Source organism: Amphiura filiformis, chromosome 10 (genome assembly GCF_039555335.1).
Source record: "Amphiura filiformis chromosome 10, Afil_fr2py, whole genome shotgun sequence".
Taxonomy (NCBI): Eukaryota; Metazoa; Echinodermata; class Ophiuroidea; order Amphilepidida; family Amphiuridae; genus Amphiura; species Amphiura filiformis.
Genome location: NC_092637.1, coordinates 14099945 through 14125580, shown reverse-complemented (window position 1 = coordinate 14125580; position 25636 = coordinate 14099945). Strand labels below are relative to the sequence as shown.

General features: G+C 43.0%; 1 protein-coding gene across 1 annotated transcript; it reads right to left on the bottom strand.

Moving 5' to 3' along the window:
* Window positions 1-1982: 1982 nt before the first annotated feature.
* Window positions 1983-25636, bottom strand: LOC140161687 (snake venom 5'-nucleotidase-like). The gene is made up of 9 exons (XM_072184987.1): window positions 25591-25636; window positions 23915-24024; window positions 13241-13454; window positions 7717-7914; window positions 7126-7338; window positions 5617-5886; window positions 4633-4782; window positions 4190-4396; window positions 1983-3226 (listed from the first exon to the last, which is right to left on the bottom strand). The coding sequence occupies exons 1-9, from the start codon at window positions 25634-25636 to the stop codon at window positions 2976-2978; spliced, it is 1659 nt and encodes a 552-aa protein (XP_072041088.1). The 3' UTR covers window positions 1983-2975.

The window sequence follows — 25636 nt, the reverse complement described above, 5'->3', positions numbered from 1 at the left end:
AGGTAGCACATTGATGAACTACTTGCTATCAGCAGTAGATAACGTATTGGTGAATTACTTGCTATCAGCGGTAGATAGCGTATTGATGAATTACTTGCTATCAGCTGTAGATAGCATATTGATGAACTACTTGCTATCAGCATGCAGTAGATAACGCATTGATGAACTATTTGCTATCAGCAGTAAATAACGCCGGCCTTCTTACTTGAAGTGCCAACTGGAAAATTGATGACTTTGTGAGTTAAAGCGGGCCCATAGCGGGTACGGTGCAGTGGTGAAGCTCCTGGATTTTAAGGAGCTTTAAAAGGCCCAGATTGGGTATTCCCCCCCTCTTTTTTTGTTCCAGATTTATGTGAAAAAAAAATCAAAATTACCATGCGCCACTTCGACTGACTCCAGAACTGGCGCGCAACCTGTTGAGTTAGCCTGAAATAGCGAATTGATGAACTACTTGCTATTAGGAGTAGATAAGGCATTGATGAACTACGGTACTTGCTATTAGGAGTAGATAGGGCATTGGTGAACTACTTGCTATCAGCAGTAGATAGGGCATTGCTGAACTACTTGTTATCAGCAGTAGATATGGCATTGATAAAACTAATATTGCTATCAGCAGTAGATAGGGCACTGATGAACTACTTGCTATCAGCAGTAGATAGGGCACTGATGGAATACTTGCTATCAGCCGTATAGAGTACCGTATTGATGAATTACGCGCTATCAGCAGCAGTAGGGCTTTGATAAACTACTTGTTATCAGCAGTAGATAGGACATTGATGAACTACTTATTATCAGCAGTAGATAGCATATTGATGAACTACTTGCTATCAGCAGTAGATAGGGCATTGGAGAACTACTTGCTATCGGCAGTAGATAGGGCATTGATTAACTACTTGCTATCAGTAGTAGATAATGTATTGATGAACTACGGTTCTTGCTATCAGCAGTAGATAGGGCATTGATGAACTTCTTGCTATCAGCAGTTGATAGGGCATTGATGAACTTCTTGCTATCACCAGTAGATAGGGCATTGATGAATTGCTTGCTATCAGCAGTAGATAGGGCATTGATTAACTACTTGCTATCAGTAGTAGATAATGTATTGATGAACTACGGTTCTTGCTATCAGCAGTAGATAGGGTATTGATGAACTACTTGCTATCAGCAGATAGAGCATTGGTGAATGACTTGCTATCAGCAGTAGATAGGGCATTGATGAACTATATATACTTGTTATCAGCAGTTGATAGGGCATTGATGAACTTCTTGCTATCACCAGTAGATAGGGCATGGATGAATTGCTTGCTATCAGCAGTAGATAGGGCATTGATTAACTACTTGCTATCAGTAGTAGATAATGTATTGATGAACTACGGTTCTTGCTATCAGCAGTAGATAGGGTATTGATGAACTACTTGCTATCAGCAGATAGAGCATTAGGTGAATTACTTGCTATAAGCAGTAGATAGGGCATTGATGAACTATATATACTTGTTATCAGCAGTAGATAGAGCATTGATGAACTACTTGCTATCACCAGTAGATAGGGCATTGATGAATTGCTTGCTATCAGCAGTAGATAGGGCATAGATGAACTACTTGCTATCAGCAGTAGATAACGTATTGATGAACTACGGTTCTTGCTATCAGCAGTAGATAGAGCATTGATGAATTACTTGCTATCACCAGTAGATAGGGCATTGATGAATTGCTTGCTATCAGCAGTAGATAGGACATTGATTAACTACTTGCTATCAGCAGTAGATAACGTATTGATGAACTACGGTACTTGCTACAGGCCTAGGTATTGATGAACAATTTGCTATCAGCAGTAGATAAAATGCCTCATCCGAATGAGTCTCTTAATGACAATTTTTGTTTTAAAATCTTTGAGGGGCAAAATAATAATAGTTCTGTATTCGTAATTCTTCTAAAGACTAAACAGTCTCGAGACCAAAGAAACACAACTTTGACTTTAGTAATTAACCGCCGAAACATGTGAGTTGTTTATTTTATTCAAATACAAAATTTAACGAATAAAGTCCTGGTTAGGCCGCTGATAGTATTGATACAATGAGATCAGGGTTGTTTGATGGCATGTAAAATCATTTTTAAGTAAAGGTGAACAATGATGGCGCTATTTATCTTAAATCTTGTTTACATCTTAGAAAGGGTTAGACACTTGTATAATGGTATTAGAACATCAGAAAAAAGACTAACAAATGGCAAGGACATTTTCATACAACTTTTTATCATGAAATGCAAGGAAAAAGTCATATTATTTGGCTAATATAAATCAGGCGGCGAGCGCCATGATAGAGAGAGACGGCAAAACTGCTCAGCCGTATGGCACTTTCCATACACTCGGAACACGGAAGTAAATCATCCAGTAATAGTCATTATTATGTTTTCAGGGTTATTAGAAGTTAAGAAAACCTAATAATGATAATATTGGATTCGTCATACAAATATCGAACTCGCCGTTGACTCGTCCGATATTTTTGTGACTCATCCGATATGTTATGGTATCATGCTCAGCCATCCAATATTATATCAACATTACTGCATTTAATTAATTTGAAGGTTAGTTTTGTGGGGTTCATTATCGAACCCCAACGGTTTTAGCTTTACTTGTTTGTGATATTTTAAGCGTCTTAAAAGTAATCCCATTCAATTACACGGCCGACAAAGGAAATTTACTGAATTCGTGGTGCTCACCACCTATAAAAATATATGTAAACAGCGCCCTCAATTTGTACACAAATGTACAGTTTATAGAATAAAATTTACCACAGAAAGGCAGAAAAAGGTGAATAATTTGATAAAGAAGCGAAAATCTATGTTAAAAATAGCTAACAAATATATGTGTGTATTGGTACTGTCCATATCTATAATTGAACATTAGACCCTATATAATGTTTTGTTAGAAAATTAATAAATGACCGGCAACATCAAACAAACGTGGAGAAGGCTCATCAGTTATCCTTTCGAGGTTTGTCCTCGGTTCCTCCTCCTCCTTCACCTCCACTTGGTGACGTAATAGACGAGGTAGTGAATTCAGGTAGCATCGTAGACAGGAATGGTGTAGTAGATGATGAAGGCATATCGGTGGTAGTGGGTGTGGTCGGACATGGTTCTGTGTTGAATGTTATACGACCTTCCACGTATCGTGCCACCGGACTAAAAACTTCGATGAATTCAGCCACAACGTTTTCACCTAGATCTCCTGCAATTTAAACAGATCAGAAATGAAGTCAAGTTTGAGTATAGCTAAATACGTCGGCAGCATAACGCCAGGAAAATCCACTACTACTCCCCTTCCTATGGAAAACATGGCCCTCATCTTCCACACAGGGAGTGTGAATTTCAAACTGGTTTGCCTGTATGTAGGTATGCTAGGTGAATTCAAATTTGCCATCAAACTGCATCATTTTATATATCAAATCAAAGCCCTTGAGTAAACAAAGCCAAAACTGAAAACCATTTTTTCATAGCACTTTCCGTAGCAAAGTTACATCTTGTCAAAGATTGACTTTCATCAAAAAGTTTCAGCTAGCAAAATTCCCCAAAACGGCATTTCGGGGGTGTTTCTAGATCTTAGTCTCATTATGATAGCAGCTTTTTTTAATGGAACTGCTATCCAAATCCCTCTAAAATTCCATGTGCGAGTGACTTATCACCATAAAAATCATATATTTGGGTCAAGTGAAGTATAGAAAACATATTTATGTAGGTTTCCTTCTTCGGCCAGTTGTTTTAAATTTCTATGTAAATATGCATTGACATTGTCGGCGCATTTGGCTGACTAGCAAATGTGTTAACTAAGGTTTGCCTGGGTTACCTACTGTATGGGACACTCAGTCTCATTTGAAATATAAACCCCTGGTGTGAAAGATTTAGGTCCGAGGTGTATGGATCTCAACTGAAAAAGCTCATTCTCACAGATACTGTTGCTCTCAGTGGCGGCGCCAGGAATTTTTTTCGGGGGGGCATTGGGGGGAAAAGTGAATTTCACGGGGGGCAAAATTGGAAAATGTTGCCCAAAATTGCCGCAAAAAGTGGACATTTACGTGATTTGGGGTTTTTGCCTCAAAAGTGTGTGGGGGGGCAAACTAGGGGGGCAAGAAAAATATTTGGGGGGCAAATGCCCCCCTTGTCCCTCCGTAGCGCCGCCACTGGTTGCTCTTACCCGTCTCATAATTCTGGCCTTGATCTGGAACCCAGTAATATCCGTCTCCACCCGACCCTACGAAGGAAGGTACGATCACTTTGTATATCTTATCATCGTCAAGTGGTTCGTAATAGCTGTTGAAATAATCAATATGTCTTCGAACTTGAACATCAACTACACGTCCATCGTATGGTTCCCGACAAAGGTCATAGGTCACTCTAATTCCTGTATAAATGGCAAGATCAAAATTTATACAAAGTATATCCCAGGCTTAACAATTTGAAAAGAATTTTTGAATTTAATGTGCAGCAAACAAAATAATTGCAAGAAAGTTTAAAATGCACACAAACAGATTTCTAATGGCATAAAAATGTCAACTTTTTAGAGTAAGCTGGGGAGGGGGTGAGAAGATATGAGACTATGTATAACAAAGTGGCCATATATCTGATTGCATCTCCTACCTGAAACTTGAAGAAAGCGTCCTGATATTCTGTCAACAGCAGAAGCGGCGTGTTCAAGAATCTCTCTCACATAGCGACCTTCTAATTCCACAGTATCGAAGGTATTACTGAAGGGGAGAACCTCTTTGACGTCACTGAAACGAATTTCACCTGTTATTTTAAAAATACACGTTTATACGTTTATGAAATGATTTGCAATTCAAAATTGGGCAATCTTGCGTGTATATTCGCCCAACAATATAGCAAATAAAACAGATACAGCCGTCACGTTACAATCATTTAGATAGAAATATGTTTTTAAACATTTCTTGAACTTAGTCAGTGAGCAACGAAAACAAACGAACAAACAAACAAAGAATGAAAGAAATTATCTCTGAGTTATGCAAGGAAAACAATTGAATATCAAAGAGCCTACATTATGACAACCATTCAAGCAAGAGATGCTTTTTTTATCCAAATCATTTAAAAACACTGGTATAAGCCAACTATTGACGTAACATCCCATCTTGTACAAATAAAATCTCAATTATCAGATACATCCTATTATAGGTCTATAATATTGAGGTAAACAAAGTAGCTGGGGGCACATCAATTTTTGGCGGGTATGCCCCCCCCCCCTCAGGAATTGGAGATGATGGGACTTTGGAAGCTGACGGCGTACCGATAAAAAGGGTCTTTTTGAGCTGCAAACCGTCAAAATCAAGGGTCTTTTTAGATTTAGTCTTTTTAGATTTCTCGTTAAAATTGCCTTGAAAAAGCGAGAAATTAGAGAAATGAGCAATTTAGGGGTCTTTAAGAGCTAAAAATAATGGTCAAAATCAGGATCTGTGGTCAAAATCAAGGGTCTTTTAGGGCTCTGTTTTGGTAACATTCAGGGGTCTTTCGGAGTGGCGTGGTCCAAAAACAGGGGTCTTTCAGGAGGAGCATACCCGTAGGGTCATTTGTGTTCAGCCCACTTCCCCTCCCCCTCCTCGAGTAGCCTACCTTCTTCAAGCGATTGCCTTATGCCACCTCCATTCATAACTGCAATGATAGACGTATTCAAGACATCTGCGCGAAGAGATTCCGTGCATTTCCAATACATTGCATCAGCTATCAGATTACCCAGAGTGCACTCCTTTTCTCGGCAAGTAAGAAGTCCTTTCGGCGATTCTGGCAGCATGACGTCAGATGACCCTATAACGCGATTCATTTCAGCGACCTGAGCTCGAATTGGTTCACTCCAAACATTAATTTCAGCTAGAAGATCAGGATCTACAAAAGTAGTGAAGATTGCAGAAAAAGTGATCATAAGTAGGCCTGTTATGTTAATCTGATTGATTATAGAAGCCTGTTTTTGAACCGGACCATATGCACTGCATATACTCCTTTGTGTTTAACAAATAATGATGCAAATACTCCTTTGTGTTTAACCCTTGATTGTAGGCCTACTTTTCCGAACGAGCAGGCGGTTTATAGGCATACAGGTGTCAATATGGAGCACAATGTCATCGACCCGATATCTTCATGGTAGAAATCGCCATGATGGTAGGCTGAATCCACTAGTTCTTCAACAGCCACGCATGGCCATTTTGTATCGACCTGTTTAATAGTTTTGGGCCGAGGGACTAAAAAGTCCATGCATGATGGGATATAAAAGTGAAGGGCCAAAATCCATCAAATTCGTCACCCGCGGCAGCTGTTTTGTGTTCAGTATGCATAGCGTGATTCGATTTGTGCCTATCAGCAATAGGCCTATTCCTCCCCCCCCCCACACACACACACACTTACTCTGCTGCAATTCCATTGCTGCTCCTTTCGATTGGGTCATTGAAATAGTATCAATTTGATCACCAAAAGTGGCCATTGTTTTTCTGATTTTGCCGTAATCATCGCGAGACCCCTATGTGTCATACAAGTATTATAGGCCTACCACTAGGATCCACAACATGCTCATCTATCAAGGCACAGTTCTTTAACCCCAATACATTAGCACGTTCATTGACTGACCTTTGAAAATTTACGTACACAAACTCATAGCCTGAAACTTGAGGTCAAATTTTGCACTATGAGTCTTTAATTGAGGTTATTGAACTATGACATTGGGATGAGGTCATTGTGGTCCATAATACATGTACTACACCCTTAAAACGATCTATTCATTTTTGAACAGAAACTTGAACAATTGACAAGGAAAACTATTCAGTTGGTATATTAACAGATTTCTCTTCAAAATGAATCGGATATTTCTTCAAAATGAATCTGATCAAATTGACAAGAAACTCGTCAAATTTGATAAGATTGGCTTGTGATAATGAATAGATTCTTGTCAAAAATGACCCAAATTTGAGTAGTTTGTCTTTATGATAAGATTGTCGGTTTAAAGTGATATTATATCTAATCAAAATGAACAGTATATCTCATCAAAAACAAATAGTTAAAAAAATAAATGAGTAGAGATTCTATTTAAACAAAATGAATAGTACGAAATATAAGTATGTATTAATTTCATACCTTGTTCGACCTCCTTATCAAGTCGAATTGGCCCACCATACCACTCACGAACCTCGCCTTCTTCGTTGAAGATCACATTGAGACGTCCTATAGACTTGGCCATACGGTAACCGTGCACTAGAAGGACTTTAGGTTTATCATCTGGGGTCACCACAATGGGGTACTTCTCTACCTCATGACTCGCGGGTACATCTTCTTCCGGAGGGGGACAACCTACAGGTCACAAAATATGCACATATACGTAAAGTGTGGTATTAGCAGCCAATTTTGGGTGTTTGAAGGTTCAACCCCCTCCAGCCCCTAGCTCAAAATAAGCCATCGTCCCCCACATGAATATCCATCCCAACAGCCCCCCCGTTGCCCCTTTGTTTTCAAATGTTAGACCCCGAATTGACAATTTCACCCCCCCCCCCTCAATAAAATTACATAAAGACCACACCGGTCACTGATAACTTTTTTACGGGAGGGATGGTTTAGGTCTGCACAAGTGCATCTTTTTTGTTGTAGAGACATTTTAGAAGTCCAACCCCCCTCCCTTGAATAAATCCTGCGTACGGGCCTGGTTATTTTGATATTATATAGGTTACTTACAACTACACTGGAACAGACGTAAACCACCCAGCACCATGATATCAACACCAGATATACTTGTAGCTATCTCGACAGCTTCACTCAGTTCATAACTACCCCAATCATGACCAAGTACTATGATCTTGTTGACGCCCATTGCTGCCAATGCGTCCACTTCTGTTTGGATGGCTTCAATGGTGTCTTCAAAGTAGAGGTTGCCTATAATGTAATTGATCAATGGGGTATTCCATTTAAAATCCACACTACCCCTGTGGAAGATTTTGGAAATATCTTCCACAGGGGGAGTATGAATTTCAAATGGAATGAACACATTTGATTAGGCAGCTCCATTTGAATTTCATACACGTCCCTCTGATAATAATTAAACTTGAATCTTCCACTGAGGGAGGGTGAGTTTCAAATTGAGCTGCTAATTTGTTCATTCTATTTGAAATGCGTGCTCCCCTTGTGGAAGATATTTCCCAAATCTTCCTCATGGGTAGTGACGAGTGTGGATTTTAAATGGGACAGCACAATGTGTTAGTTTTGTGAGAACATCCAAAGACTGGAAAGTCTACCTTCGTATCAGGAATGTTATAAATGGAAATGCGTGTTAGTTTTGTGAGGACATCCAAAGACTGGAAAGTCTACTTCCATATCGGGATTGTTATAAATGGAAATACGTGTTAGTTTTGTTAAGACATCCAAAGACTGGAAAGTCTACCTTTATATCGGGATTGTTATAAATGGAAATATGTGTTAGTTTTGTGAGGACATCCAAAGACTGGAAAGTCTACCTTCATATCGGGAATGTTATAAATGGAAATACGTGTTAGTTTTGTGAGGACATCCAAAGACTGGAAAGTCTACCTTCATATCGGGATTGTTATAAATGGAAATACATGTTAGTTTTGTGAGGACATCCAATGACTGGAAAGTCTACCTTCGTATCGGGATTGTTATAAATAGATATACGTGTTAGTTTTGTGAGGACATCCAAAGAATGGAAAGTCTACCTTCATATCGGGATTGTTATAAATAGATATACGTGTTAGTTTTGTGAGGACATCCAAAGACTGGAAAGTCTACCTTCGTATCGGGATTGTTATAAATGGAAATACGTGTTAGTTTTGTGAGGACATCCAAAGACTGGAAAGTCTACCTTCATATCGGGATTGTTATAAATAGATATACGTGTTAGTTTTGTGAGGACATCCAAAGACTAGAAAGTCTACCTTCGTATCCGGATTGTTATAAATGGAAATACGTGTTAGTTTTGTGAGGACATTCAAAGACTGGAAAGTCTGCCTTCATATCGGGATTGTTATAAATGGAAATACGTGTTAGTTTTGTGAGGACATCCAAAGACTGGAAAGTCTACCTTCATATCGGGATTGTTATAAATGGAAATACGTGTTAGTTTTGTGAGAACATCCAAAGACTGGAAAGTCTACCTTCATATCAGGATTGTTATAAATGGAAATACGTGTTAGTTTTGTGAGAACATCCAAAGACTGGAAAGTCTACCTTCATATCAGGATTGTTATAAATGGAAATACGTGTTAGTTTTGTGAGGACATCCAAAGACTGGAAAGTCTACCTTCATATCGGGATTGTTACAAATGGAAATACGTGTTAGTTTTGTGAAGACATCCAAAGACTGGAAAGTCTACCTTCATATCAGGATTGTTATAAATGGAAATACGTGTTAGTTTTGTGAAGACATCCAAAGACTGGAAAGTCTACCTTCATATCGGGATTGTTATAAATGGAAATACGTGTTAGTTTTGTGAAGACATTCAAAGACTGGAAAGTCTACCTTCATATCGGGATTGTTATAAATGGAAATACGTGTTAGTTTTGTGAAGACATTCAAAGACTGGAAAGTCTACCTACATATCGGGATTGTTATAAATGGAAATACGTGTTAGTTTTGTGAGAACATGCAAAGACTGGAAAGTCTACCTTCGTATCAGGAATGTTATAAATGGAAATGCGTGTTAGTTTTGTGAGGACTTCCAAAGACTGGAAAGTCTACCTTAATATCGGGATTGTTATAAATGGAAATACATGTTAGTTTTGCGAGGACATCCGAAGACTGGAAAGTCTACCTTCGTATCAGGATTGTTATATATAAATGGAAATACGTGTTAGTTTTGTGAGGACATCCAAAGATGGAAAGTCTACCTACATATCGGGATTGTTATGAATGGAAATACGTGTTAGTTTTGTGAGGACATCCAAAGAATGGAAAGTCTACCTTCATATCGGGATTGTTATAAATAGATATACGTGTTAGTTTTGTGAGGACATCCAAAGAATGGAAAGTCTACCTTCATATCGGGATTGTTATAAATAGATATACGTGTTAGTTTTGTGAGGACATCCAAAGACTGGAAAGTCTACCTTCGTATCGGGATTGTTATAAATGGAAATACGTGTTAGTTTTGTGAGGACATCCAAAGACTGGAAAGTCTACCTTCATATCAGGATTGTTATAAATAGATATACGTGTTAGTTTTGTGAGGACATCCAAAGACTAGAAAGTCTACCTTCGTATCCGGATTGTTATAAATGGAAATACGTGTTAGTTTTGTGAGGACATTCAAAGACTGGAAAGTCTGCCTTCATATCGGGATTGTTATAAATGGAAATACGTGTTAGTTTTGTGAGGACATCCAAAGACTGGAAAGTCTACCTTCATATCGGGATTGTTATAAATGGAAATACGTGTTAGTTTTGTGAGAACATCCAAAGACTGGAAAGTCTACCTTCATATCAGGATTGTTATAAATGGAAATACGTGTTAGTTTTGTGAGAACATCCAAAGACTGGAAAGTCTACCTTCATATCAGGATTGTTATAAATGGAAATACGTGTTAGTTTTGTGAGGACATCCAAAGACTGGAAAGTCTACCTTCATATCGGGATTGTTACAAATGGAAATACGTGTTAGTTTTGTGAAGACATCCAAAGACTGGAAAGTCTACCTTCATATCGGGATTGTTATAAATGGAAATACGTGTTAGTTTTGTGAGGACATCCAAAGACTGGAAAGTCTACCTTCATATCGGGATTGTTATAAATGGAAATACGTGTTAGTTTTGTGAAGACATTCAAAGACTGGAAAGTCTACCTTCATCTCGGGATTGTTATAAATGGAAATACGTGTTAGTTTTGTGAAGACATTCAAAGACTGGAAAGTCTACCTACATATCGGGATTGTTATAAATGGAAATACGTGTTAGTTTTGTGAGAACATGCAAAGACTGGAAAGTCTACCTTCGTATCAGGAATGTTATAAATGGAAATGCGTGTTAGTTTTGTGAGGACTTCCAAAGACTGGAAAGTCTACCTTAATATCGGGATTGTTATAAATGGAAATACATGTTAGTTTTGCGAGGACATCCGAAGACTGGAAAGTCTACCTTCGTATCAGGATTGTTATATATAAATGGAAATACGTGTTAGTTTTGTGAGGACATCCAAAGATGGAAAGTCTACCTTCATATCGGGATTGTTATAAATGGAAATACGTGTTAGTTTTGTGAAGACATCCAAAGACTGGAAAGTCTACCTTCATATCGGGATTGTTATAAATGGAAATACGTGTTAGTTTTGTGAAGACATTCAAAGACTGGAAAGTCTACCTACATATCGGGATTGTTATAAATGGAAATACGTGTTAGTTTTGTGAAGACATTCAAAGACTGGAAAGTCTACCTTCGTATCGGGAATGTTATAAATGGAAATGCGTGTTAGTTTTGTGAGGACTTCCAAAGACTGGAAAGTCTACCTTAACATGCTTAATATCGGGATTGTTATAAATGGAAATACGTGTTAGTTTTGTGAGGACATCCAAAGACTGGAAAGTCTACCTTCATATCAGGATTGTTATAAATGGAAATACGTGTTAGTTTTGTGAGGACATCCAAAGACTGTAAAGTCTACCTTCATATGGGGATTGTTATAAATGGAAATACGTGTTAGTTTTGTGAGGACATCCAAAGACTGGAAAGTCTACCTTCATATCGGGATTATTATAAATGGAAATACGTGCATGTTAGTTTTGTGAGGACATTCAAAGACTGGAAAGTCTACCTTCATATCGGGATTGTTATAAATGGAAATACGTGTTAGTTTTGTGAAGACATTCAAAGACTGGAAAGTCTACCTACATATCGGGATTGTTATAAATGGAAATACGTGTTAGTTTTGTGAGAACATGCAAAGACTGGAAAGTCTACCTTCGTATCGGGAATGTTATAAATGGAAATGCGTGTTAGTTTTGTGAGGACTTCCAAAGACTGGAAAGTCTACCTTAATATCGGGATTGTTATAAATGGAAATACATGTTAGTTTTGCGAGGACATCCGAAGACTGGAAAGTCTACCTTCGTATCAGGATTGTTATATATAAATGGAAATACGTGTTAGTTTTGTGAGGACATCCAAAGATGGAAAGTCTACCTTCATATCGGGATTGTTATAAATGGAAATACGTGTTAGTTTTGTGAAGACATCCAAAGACTGGAAAGTCTACCTTCATATCGGGATTGTTATAAATGGAAATATGTGTTAGTTTTGTGAAGACATTCAAAGACTGGAAAGTCTACCTACATATCGGGATTGTTATAAATGGAAATACGTGTTAGTTTTGTGAAGACATTCAAAGACTGGAAAGTCTACCTTCGTATCAGGAATGTTATAAATGGAAATGCGTGTTAGTTTTGTGAGGACTTCCAAAGACTGGAAAGTCTACCTTAACATGCTTAATATCGGGATTGTTATAAATGGAAATACGTGTTAGTTTTGTGAGGACATCCAAAGACTGGAAAGTCTACCTTCATATCGGGATTGTTATAAATGGAAATACGTGTTAGTTTTGTGAGGACATCCAAAGACTGTAAAGTCTACCTTCATATGGGGATTGTTATAAATGGAAATACGTGTTAGTTCTGCGAGGACATCCAAAGACTGGAAAGTCTACCTTCATATCGGGATTATTATAAATGGAAATACGTGCATGTTAGTTTTGTGAGGACAATCAAAGATTGGAAAGTTTACCTTCATATAGTTTTATTGAAAAGACGAAGAATGGGAGAATAAGGAGAACGAGAAGGGAGGCGCGGCGGACCGGGAAGAAAATGCAGAGGAGGAGGAGAAGAAGAAGAAAAAGTCATTCAAATTTAAGTTATCAATGATACTGGTAATACGTCGTTATGTTTTAACCCCGTGAGAACTACCTGCCTATTGGTCGAAAAAGATTCTTCATTATCAATTGGACCAATCAGCCACATTGTTAGAATAATTTCATCACGCAAAAAAAAATTGGGGTGAATTATTTGCAAAACTCCATTCTGATTGGTGATTAAAATGAAGATATCGTGTAATTGACCAATCAGAGGCAATGTTAGATCGGCAGGTAGTGCTTAGGGGGTTAATGTAACAAATTTCTTTACGATCTATATACCACTTATTGTATACCTTTTCAACAAAAAAAGGATTATTTAAAAAAAAGTTCATTGTTGTTGGATTTTACTCACCAATCGCTGCTATGTCGTTGATAACTTGTGTACCATATCCAATAATTCCCACAGACTCTCCTTCAAACTGCTTGATGATGCTTTTATTAATGAGACCCTGCAGAGTTGGTTCTAGGGTAGTATTCAAGTTGGCACTCACAGCGTCGAAGTCGATGTCTTGTAAAAGAGATGCAAGAACGTCCGAACCATAGGTAAATTCCTGGTTTCCAAATGTCTGTGTGATTATGACAATAGATAAAATAATTACCTTGCTTTGTCTACACAGCAAAGAATATTTTAAACAATATTTTAAAATTCGGGTTGTTTAAACTTTAAAGTGCCAGGCTTAACACTGTTTAGACTTAAAACATAACAAGTTGTTTAAGCATGAAATATTTCTTGCTGTGTAGGCCCACCTATATACTGACATAAAATTAAAAAAGAACAAGCAAACAAAAGCAAGGGAATGAGTTATTCCGGGGGGGGGGGCACTTCCATATTATTTTGTACGTATAAGGGGTTTCAGGTATGTCAAAGATAATGGGGTCTTTTGGCGAGAAACGGACTTTTGGACCTAATTTATGGAGGCATCGGGTGAGAACATACAAAAGTCCAAAACACTGAGCCCCAGGGACCACAGATCCACACTGATTTACACGCATCAAGTGGTCATTTTGATCGTGGTTCTGAAAACAGCTATCGCGTGAACCAGTTGACCTGGCAACGATAGATTTGGATGTCATACAACGACGGCGAATTTAAATGGTCACAATATAATGTTTATATAATTACAAAATTTTAAGAAAAAACTTTTTAGTTAAAATCTGCTAAACATTCATGAGCGTTCTTAAAGCATTAAAGTGAAAAGGTAAAAACAAATAGCCCTATAATCGAGAAAACCCTTAATTCACCGTGTATGTATAGACCGTACATGTATCGAAATAACTAACTCAACCGGAACGGTATAACATTTAAAACGGCAGGCATGTTGGTATTTATCAGTATAATAATTTTTCTCGGAAGAAATAAACGATATTAATATTCCTCTATTTGTATCCAATAAGTTTAAATAATGAGTGTTACATGAAAAATATTACTTACCTTTTGATTTATCTCACGTTTTGGTGTTATTTTACATGTATAGGTTGTATCTCCTCGATCCTATTCACAGTGGCAATATTCACATAATCACTAGGATCCACAACATGTTCATCTATCAGGGCATAGTTTATTAACCCCAAAACATTTGTACATTCATTGAATGAACTTTGAAACTTTGGGTACAAAAACTCATACCCTGCAACTAGAGGTCAAATTTTGCACTATAATTGTGTTATTGAGGTTATTGAACTATGCCATTGGGATGAGAACATTGTGGTCCATAGTGAATGCTCTGAACTTGATTTACAGTTGGCCTTGATCTACATAGTCAAATTTGTCTGCTAGGCACTTTTGTTGTATCAAAATGGTAAAATGATTATTTTTGTTTGTATAGTATTTGGTTCAATAATCTCATCTTGACCGGCTTTTCAGATGCTAATGGCAGACATTCATCAAATTATGACAAAATAATACAGGGTAATCACGCTGCGCCTGTAAAAGATTGTTATTTCTTCACATGTATGTACAGACTTGACATTTAATATGGAATATTTTTTTCGCAAAATTCCAAGACTGGTCTGGACGGAGTCTGCATAAACCGCACGGGCTAAATAATAATTGGGGTGTGTCGGGAGATGGTGTAAAACAATTGTTGGATATAAAACGTGCTTTCCATAAGTTTACATTATGGTGCTCACAATGTAGCGAATTTGTCTAAAATGGCGGATTTAGGGAGGCTGAATCTGTGCTTTGTGGGGGACACAATTTTGGACTTTACGCAACATTGTGCTGTTATTATCAAATTTATAGGGATTTGAGGTGATATTTCTTAAACTTTATCAGCAATTGGCATTCATCACAGCTGAAATACGCTTGTAATGTACCAATTTTTTTAACAGGGGATGAGCTTTAAAATAGGGCTCTTAAGCGTGGTACATACTCAGAAAGTTTGAATGGCCCCCTGGGGTCAAATGTTATAAACTTTCGGTACAAAAACAACTACAAGGATTCCTGGTTGTCTAATAAACGCACGCTGTTTCTTTGTGTACATTAAGTTTATAAGATTTGGCCCCAGAGGACCATTCAAACTCTCTGAGTGCGAACCACTTTTAAGAGCCATATTTTTTTAAGCTCCTCCCACTTTCAATACTGGTAGATTACAAGTGCATGTCAGTTCTGACGAACACTATTGGTATTTAGGTTCAGTAAATATCGCCTCAAACCTGAATGCATTTTATAATATCAGAATAATGTTGTTCAAATTAAGAAATTTTTCCCCCACAAAAATCAAATTCAGTCTCCCTAAATCCGCCATTTTAGGCTAATCCACTACATTATGAGCGCCATATTGTAAACTAATGGAAAGCACATTTTCTGTCAAACAATAATTCTACACCATCTCCCGACACACTCCAATTAATATTTAGCCCGTGCGGTTTATGTAGATCCTTCCAGACCAGTCTTAGAAGTTTGCGAAAAAATATTCCATATTAAATGTCAAGTCTGTATTTTAGGCAATTTTAATATATCTAACGATTTTTATGGAATTGAATATCGCCAGCAAACATCCCTATTGGATATCTAAAAGTTTATACTTGGATTTAAAAGGGGCACTTACGCTGCAAAATGAACTCAATGAAATACCTTAGGTTATTTGGAAATGTTGGTGTTGCTGTCAATGACAATTATGTAAAGTTTGGTATCAGAATGATTATACAAGTTTGTTCTATTCACGTTATGTGTTTGAATTTTCCTTATGATAATACTTGTGAGAGATGATGAACTATCTGCCGATTGGCAAAAACAAAGTTTTCATTATCAATTGGACCAATCAGCAACATTGTTAGAATAATTTCACCACACAAACAAATTGGGGTGAATTATTTGCAAAGCTCCATTCTGATTGGTGATTAAAGTGAAGATATCATGTAATAGACCAATCAGTGGCAATGTTAGATCGGCAGGTAGTGCTCAGGGGGTTAATCTGGTACAAGTTCGCTCTATTCACATATATTTGAATTGTCCTTAGATGGTATAATTAAACTGGTAAAAGAGATTTTTGGGACACATTGTATAGCTTACTGCTGCTAATACCAGTATTGACGAAGTATAGCTCTCTGCTGGTGATATTGATGAAGTAGTTACATCTACTGCTGATAATGGTCATCAGTATTGATGAAGCACCTATTTATTGCAACTGATAAGGGTATTAATGAAGTAGCTGTATCTAAGATACTGCTAACAATTATATCAGTATATGGTATACCTATCTACCGCAGCTGATGAAAGTATTTAGGAAGTAGCTATCTACTGCTGATATAGTATTGATCAAGTTGCTATCTAGTGCTGATAATAGTATTGATAAAGTAGCTATCTTGTGCTGATAATGGTGTTGAGGAAGTAGTTATCTAGTGCTGATAATAATGTCAGTATATGGTACCTAGGCTATCTACCACAGCTGATAAGAATATTGAGGAAGTAGCTATCTATAACCGCTAGTATGCAGAAGCTACACTTCTACTGCTGATAATGGTATTGATGAAGTAGCTGCTACTGCTGATAACAGTACCGTAAAATAGTCCCAAACAAAAATGTTTGGTAGACTCATAACCGGTGCGATCTTACCTTTCCGATGTTGATTAAGATACTTCTTGCATCGATCCCGAGATGCGGAAAAACCAATAGTCATTTTGTCCCACATAAATGAATAAATAACAAAAAAACCCCGATCCCCCGAGTGGACTCACCCATTCGGTGACGTCACACACGATAATCATCCCTTATCCGACTTGGGCAGCCCCTACTCGGCCAAACTTGTAGGGGGCGGCCGGGGTCCAGGATAATCAACATCGGAAAGGTAAGATCGCACCGGTTATGAGTCTACCAAACATTTTTGTTTGGGACTAGACTCAGTACACCGGTCGATCTTACCGTTTCCGATGTTGATTAAGATACTTCTTGCATCAACATCTGAAAGATCGATCTAGCAAGTAACCGACGGATGGAGGTACAAGATTGGCCAGCATCTGATAAGGATCGGGAGTGGGTAGCATGGTTATCGCGAGGTCAAACTATTTCCCCCCCTCACGGCCGGGAAACAGAAAGACTACGTGAACAGACAAAAAACCCTGAACTGAAAGTGCAGTGGTTAAGAATAGAAACACTGGTTCTTACCATGTTGGAATTCTGACTGTCTGAAATACACCTGGTACCCAACCACCATATTATCGCCCAAGAACTGCCCTGGTGAACTTATCGCCTGGTCGTTGGCTTACGTTTTTATAGTAAACTGACGAAAAGGACGACGGGTTCTTCCAGGACACAGCCTGACAAATCTCCTCAATGGGGACCCCCCTATGGTAGGCCCACGATGATGAGATAGATCTGGTTGAGTGGGCCTTGGGGCGAGCGTCTTTTGCCGCCCCCGAGTCCACCAACACCTGGACCAGCCACCGTGCCAGAGTCTGCTTAGCGGCTGGACCGTGCGGTTCCGCGTGGGTGATAAATAAGCGGTCATGAGCCCCTCTTAAGGTTTGTGTTCGGCCAAGGTAGTGCTGTAGCGCCCTCACCGGGCACCACAACCTGTCTTCGGCTATTGACGAACCCTGCCCAATACTGGGTAGGAAGAGGGGCGAGTGTCGGAATGTACTTCGCTCATTTTTTGCAAGGAAATCCGGGCGAAGAAACAGCGTCGCTCCGTTGTTAGTAAATACGGAGGCTGACTTCGAGACTGCGTGCAACTCCGAGCAGCGCCGTCCCGAAGCCAACGCCAGAAGAAAGGCCGCCTTAAGAGTGACGTATTTAAGGGTCGCTTTTGACAGGGGCTCAAAAGGGGGACCCTTAATATACTCCAAGACTGTGTTGAGGTCCCATGGGGGGACCACCTTCCTTTCCGGCGGGCGCTCGTTGAACATACCGTCGAGAAGAAGACTTAGGGACCCATCTGAATTGATAGTCGACCCGTCTTCAAATCCCCGATGAATCGAGAGAATGGCTGACTTGTAGTTGGCTATCGTTGCCTGCTGAAGTCCTGACCTGAACTTTTCTGTCAGAAAATCTGCCACTAGAGGCACAGGGGCTCTAGTGGGAGATGTATTTCTCTCATCGCACCATGCGTAGTAGGGAGCCAAACGCTGACTATACGTACGGAGGGTAGACTCTCGTCTACCCCCGGCGATGAGAGAAGCAGCTTCTGATGAAAAGCCTCCCTCCGCCGCACGTTCCCTGATAAGGGCCATGCAGCTAACTGCAGGTGCTCTAGTGGTAGACTTGGTACCTCTCCTCCGGGCATCCGGAGTAGATTTGGTAACTCGGGGAGTACTCGCGGCGGTGCCGCTAGTAGATCCACCATCGGTCGAAACCACAGGTGTTTCGGCCAGAACGGTGCTATCAGAATGACGTTGCAATCCTCCCTCCCGATCTTGGTCACTACCCTTGCGAGCAGTGAGATCGGGGGAAAGCGTAAGCAGTCATTCCTCCCCAGTCTACGGACAGAGCGTCCACGGCGAATGCCTGTGGGTCTGCGACCCTCGAGCAGTACACCGGCAGCTGATGATTGCGATGAGATGCGAACAAATCTATCGAGGGGTGGTACATCACCTCGAAGATCGTCTGGGCGACCTGCGGAGCAAGGGACCATTCTGTAGGTCCCGACACCTTTCCTCGTGACAGATCGTCCGCGAGGATGTTGGTGACTCCCGCTATGTGCATCGCTCTCAACGTAATCTGCCTGGCCTTGCACCACCCTATCAGGCGTAGTGCGTGCAGGCACAACCGTGGTGACCTGGTGCCCCTTGTCTGTTGAGGTAGGCCACCACGGTTGTGTTGTCTGTTTGGACAACGATATGAGATCCCACGATCACCTTCTCGAAATGCTGGAGAGTTCTCTCTACTGCCCAAAGTTCGAGAAGGTTGATATGGAACTCCGTCTCCGTGGCCGACCATAGGCCCGAGACTGAGTCCCCGTGGATGTGGCCCCCCCCCAGCCCAGCTTTGACGCGTCGGTCGTCACTACGTGACGCACCGCTGGTGCAGGAAACCTGACACCTTGAGTCAAATTGGGCTGATGGGTCCACCACCAGAGTCCTCTCGCGCGATCTCCGACATCGGAACCGCGAGGGATATTGGGTGACGACTGGGCCTGTAAAGGCTAGAAGGTGTAGTTGTATAGGCCTCATGTGAAAGCGGCAGTACGGTACGAGGTCTACCATACTGGCCATAAGGCCCAAAACCTTCATCCATGCCACAGCGGGTGCCCCCTCTGCCTCGGCCAAGAGTCGGGCACACCTCGCCATGTTCGTCACCCTCTCGGGTGAGGGCGCCGCGATCCCCTCCTTGAGGTTGATCTGGGCCCCTAGGAATAGTGGTGTCTGCGTCGGGACCAAATTGGATTTCTTGATGTTGATCAGAAATCCCAGGTCCCGCACCGTACGGACTACTAACTCCACGAGACACTGTGTCTCCAGCGGGGTGCGTCCGTAAATGAACCAATCGTCCAGGTAGCAACACATGTTGACTCCCCTGCGCTTCAGGTACGCTGCCACCGCCCTGACCAGGAGTGTAAACACTCTGGGGGAGGTGGACAAGCCGAATGGCAGGCATCGAAACTGGTATAAAGTTTGACCCTGTACCTTGAAGCGTAGAAACCTCTGATCTTGAGGTGCGATCGGAACATGCAGATATGCGTCCGAGAGATCTAGCGATGCCGCCCACATACCCTTGATGGGGCAGGCTAGCACCGAAGCGAGAGTCTCCATTCTGAACCTCTTGGGCCTGATGAACTCTCGTTCAACGGCGAGGTTCAGAATGGACCTCAATCGCCGGTCTTCTTTGGAGCCAGAAAAATGTGCTCCAAAACCCCTTGGTGAAAGGGGGTAGACCGGGACAATCGCTTGCTTCGTGAGAAGCTGAGTGACCTCTGACAGTAGTGCCCGACGCTGGGGGCCGTCTGGCGGCACTACCGTGGACCTCTGAATCGTGCAGGCGCACGAGGGGTGGCTGGTAAATTCCAGCCTGTAACCCCCACTGACCACTGACAATACCCAGGCGCCCGGTGAGATGGCATGCCATCTCTGGGCGTAATGCAATAAGCGGCCGCCCACAGGGGAATCCCCTGTGGGAAGTCCAAGGCCTGCCGGCATGGACTGTCGACCGCCGTGCCCTCAGGACCGATCTGGTTTGCCACCCGTAGAAGAACGGCTCGTCCTAGGGGGCTTGCCATACGATCCAGCACTACTCTTGCGCTTCCCAGTTTTTTGGGAGGTGCTGGGTAACCCTCGGGCTCAGGTGTAGTCGGTGGTGCGCGTCCTGCTGAAGCCGGAGCTGGCGCTGAAGAACGCTTAGAAGACTTTTTCTTCTTGTGCTTCTTCTTCGCCTTACTGCCCTTCCCCTTGGTCAGGGCAGCCTCTGACTTCTTCAGAGTGCTCTCATTGGTGGCCTTCTTTGCCCGGTCGATCCTCTACCGTAGCGCAAAAGGCCTGTCCAAGAGTAGCCCCTGTCCCACCGAGTCTGACTTCTTCATTGCTTCAGCAAAGTCGGAGCCATAAGTTGACTGGAGGGACAGACAGGCATTCTCCCGGCGGCGAGATGACATCCTATGGGCTAGGCCCATAGAACTCTCGTTGAGGTTAGCTGTTAGCACCGCTAACAGATTAACCTCGCGGAAGAGTTCCGACGTTGCCCCGTGGTCGTTCGCTACCTTCCTGCCGAGGTGCTCGGCAAGCGTGGTAGCGACGCTAGAGACTCTGATAAGCGAGCGTGCTCGCTTATCGATGAGCTTTAGCTCCTCCTCCCACTGGGGGGAGAACGACCCGTGCGCCTTGGCCGCTAGCGGCAGGCGCTTGGCAACGTCTGGATCCATGTCAGGGACCCTGAGGTAGGTTTCGTAGTCCTCCTGCGAAACACGCAGTGGAAGCGTGCAAGCACGCGGCGTCGAAGCTCCAGCGAGCCTGACAGCCCTACGAAACCTACGAAGTGCGGGCGACCCTTGTGTGGACGCGCTAGCTGGGCATCCTACTGAAAAGATGCCCTGGTCCTCCTGAATGGACTCCTCCTGAGAGAGAGCCAGGCCCAAACCTTGGGCCACACGGCTCATCACCTCAGCGGTGTCCGCAGGCAGACCATTGCTAGCGAGTTCCTCACGGGGAAGCGGGGGAAGGATACCTGAAGCTACCTGCACAGCCTCATCAGACTGTGAGTCGCTACTGGTTTCATCTTCCGACTCCTTTCCTCGCCTTCAGACTCTGACTCACTCTCTGATGAGGAAGAGATCTGACGACAGGCATCTGAAGGTGGACAGGGAGGTGTCGCCACCGTGTGGCTAGCCAACTGAACACCAGCAGAAGAGGGAGTACTCCCGCTAGACCCCGAGATGCTAGCCATAGCACCCCGGGATCCGCACGCTCTCGCTGCTGTCGCCCTAGCCATAGCAGCGTGCGGCCTACCCTGAGCTGTATCAGGGTTAGCCACTCGCCGCCCAGCCAGGGTAACAGCTGGTGGTACTGCTTGCCCAGCGCTAGGCGGCACTTGCCACGGTGCTAGACCGTGGAAGAAACCACCCTGCGGCGGGTACCACGGGGCATACCCTGTCGGTAGCTGACCCTGAAAGGATCCGCCACCAGGGAAACCCCATGGAACGGCAGTACCAGCACCGCCTCCCCCCTGTTGCCACAGAGACTGTGGCAACCAGGACGAGTACTGCGGTACCTGTGTGGTTGTAGCGTAGGTGCCCGGTAGGGCTCCCGGCTGCGTACCACTGTACCCATGCCTCACAGCGTTCCCCGCTAGAGGATCAAGCCGTGTGTATGGGTACCCCGCTATACTGGCTGTCCCTTGGCTAGAAGGAGCTTGCCGAGTATCACGGGTAGCTGAGCGTGTATACCCCCGATCAGTCACCTCGCTACCTGAATAGGCAGTATCAATCAATGGAGCCATGCTCCGCTGAATAGATAGCTGAGCTTCAGACTCTGACTCACTCTCTGATGAGGAAGAGATCTGACGACGGGCATCTGAAGGTGGACAGGGAGGTGTCGCCACCGTGTGGCTAGCCAACTGAACACCAGCAGAAGAGGGCGTACTCCCGCTAGACCCCGAGATGCTAGCCATAGCACCCCGGGATCCGCACGCTCTCGCTGCTGTCGCCCTAGCCATAGCAGCGTGCGGCCTACCCTGAGCTGTATCAGGGTTAGCCACTCGCCGCCCAGCCAGGGTAACAGCTGGTGGTACTGCTTGCCCAGCGCTAGGCGGCACTTGCCACGGTGCTAGACCGTGGAAGAAACCAACCCTGCGGCGGATCCCACGGGGCATACCCTGTCGGCCGCTGACCCTGAAAGGATCCGCCACCAGGGAAACCCCATGGAACGGCAGTACCAGCACCGCCTCCCCCCCCCCCCTGTTGCCACAGAGACTGTGGAAACCAGGACGGGTACTGCGGTACCTGTGTGGTTGTAGCGTAGGTGCCCGGTAGGGCTCCCGGCTGCGTACCACTGTACCCATGCCTCACAGCGTTCCCCGCTAGAGGATCAAGCCGTGTGTATGGGTACCCGCTATACTGGCTGTCCCTTGGCTAGAAGGAGCTTGCCGAGTATCACGGGTAGCTGAGCGTGTATACCCCCGATCAGTCACCTCGCTACCTGAATAGGCAGTATCAATCAATGGAGCCATGCTCCGCTGAATAGATAGTGATCGATCATAAGAGGGTAATTGACCCATTGACTGTAATGGATCACCCACGCTCTGCTGGCTCTCGAGGACATAAGTGGGTTGTTGATCAGCCAGGCTGTTCAAACTACCTACCCTAACCTCTTGAGCCTCGCCCAAGGTCGCTGTGTGTGGCGGACCACTCACGGCAGCTATGGGCGCGTGCATAGTGGCTACCACTGAAGTCGAGCCGTAGCTCGTCTCGGTAGCTGCCACCGTTTGCACTTGGGTCGCTGTCCCGTGAGAGACTGCGAGCCCAACCCCGGTATAGCCGCTAGCCAGTCCCGGAGGACAGCCGGCAGCCATTCCAAGGGTATCCCTCGGCGGTCCCGCCATGGAACGCTGCCGTGTGACAACCCCAGTTGGTTCTGCTAAGACTACACCCGAAGCGTTAGCCCCGGTATCGTCTCTGCTAAACCCATGCACGTTTTCATTCGACCCTTGCGGGGAACGAAAGGCGTGCTGCGTGCCGTGGATCAACCCAGGCAAGCCCGGGGTTCCACTGGCACGCTGCGTGCTACAGACCAGCCGAGGCAAGCCCGGAGGTCCGTTCGCACGCTGTATGCTAGGATTCAGCCCAGGCAAGCCCGGGGTACCCTTGGCATACTGTCCATCGCCGGCTACTTCCGCGGGTGCTAGACCCGCTCGTTCGCCAGCAATAGACGGGTGTCCACCTGCAAGAAACTCGCTAGAGATCTCACTGGTAGACTGGTACTCGCCTGTTAGGGCAAGTACCGCCCTGCTGCCTGCTACTAGCTTAGACGGTTTGTCAGTGCTTTCGCTGGCTGCTAGGCCTTCGGGCTCGCTAGCAGTCCCCGGAGGGTCCGCCTGCTTGCCCGGGACCGGAGCCCCAGAGGTTACCTTAGCGTGGCCCTTGCCGGCCGCGCTAGTACCTACCATATCAACCTTACCTGTAGCCTTCTGTTTCTTGGTCTTCGTTTTCTGTCTGTGTCGAAGTCCCAAACGAGCGCTACTTTCTAAATCTTCGAAATGTACGTCCGATAAGCCTATGCAAAAAGATGCACACTTATTAAATTTAGAACAATCCCTATGGGTGTAGCAGAGTGGATGTGGGTCCCACTCTGCCACAAGGGAAGGGCAGGATTGACAAGGCCTGGACATGTTGTAGTAAATCGGGGAGCGTATAGCACTACCCCCCCGAACACAAGCTCAAGCCCAATAAGCAGACCCACACGCACAGTGGCTGTCGCAGATGTAGTGGTATGATATAAAAATATATATACAAAGGGATGAAAAACTGAAAACCTTTTTCTATAGATTTGTCAGGCTGGTCCCTTCGGAAACCCACCGAACTCTTAGCAGTAACTCGTCATCAGACGCGTACTGAAAGATATAACGATAGAGCACACCATAAACATAGCGATAATCACTCACCATACATGTATACACAGTACTGTACAAACATCTATTGTAACTTACTAGTCTGCTATAGTTGTTTTACGTGAGAACAAAAATAAAATGGCGTCCTAAGGGCGGCCATTTTGAAAACGTGTGTCCCGTATACGAACGGAAACACTCATACAAGCTAAGTTTTTGGATCGTTTTTGTCACTTTTCTAGCCGAAAAATGTCGTCAAAACTATCTCCCTAGCGTACTATACTGGTTGGTTTTTACCTCAGGTGTAACAAACAAACTGTATATCTCGTCCTTTGGTTCGTAATGATACTTTAATGCGTTGGCAAAGAAAAATCCACACGTCTATCTCATGTAGAAACCAAGGAGGATAAGGGATGATTATCGTGTGTGACGTCACCGAATGGGTGAGTCCACTCGGGGATCAGGTTTTTTGTTATTTATTCATTTATGTGGGACAAAATGACTATTGGTTTTTTTTTTTTTTCGGGATCGATGCAAGAAGTATCTTAATCAACATCGGAAACGGTAAGATCGACCGGTGTACTGAGTCTGGGGTAACTTTGGGCACTTTTCAGAGTTTTTAAACCACTGCTTCCAAACAAAACCAAATGTATTTCTAATTAACTCTTATTTGAGACATTAGGGTTCCCTTCTACACCTTGAAGTTGAAAAAGATTTTTAAATAATTTTGTAAGGGTGCCCCAGGGGTTAAAAATAGCCTGACCAAAGTTACCCCGCCTTTGGGGCAACTTTGGTCACAGTATTGCATTCCATGAAGAAAAAAAAAATCAAAAATATTGATCTTCGCTGTATATGGGCAAGTTGTTGTTTTTTGTGACATTTGACCCCTTGCAAAATTAATCAAGCACACGTCCTTGCTCAAAAATATCGATTTTTATTTCATCTGAAAAAAAAAAAAAAAAAAATGCACATTTTTGGTCAAAAATCCCGATTTTTTGTAAATTTCAAGGAAATTGGACATGAGCGACTATCATTTCTTTCAAACATATTTCTTAACAAATTGACATCAAATATGACTAAAAACAATATTGCTGTACGAAAATATGACCATTTAAAAAAATATATTTGACCGACCAAAGTTACCCCGCTGACCGAAGTTACCCCATTTTACGGTATTGATGAAGTAGCTATCTGCTGCTGATAACAGTAGCCTATAATATTGATGAAGTAGTTACCTATACTGCTGACAATAATATCTTTATGGTACCTATCATCTACCAT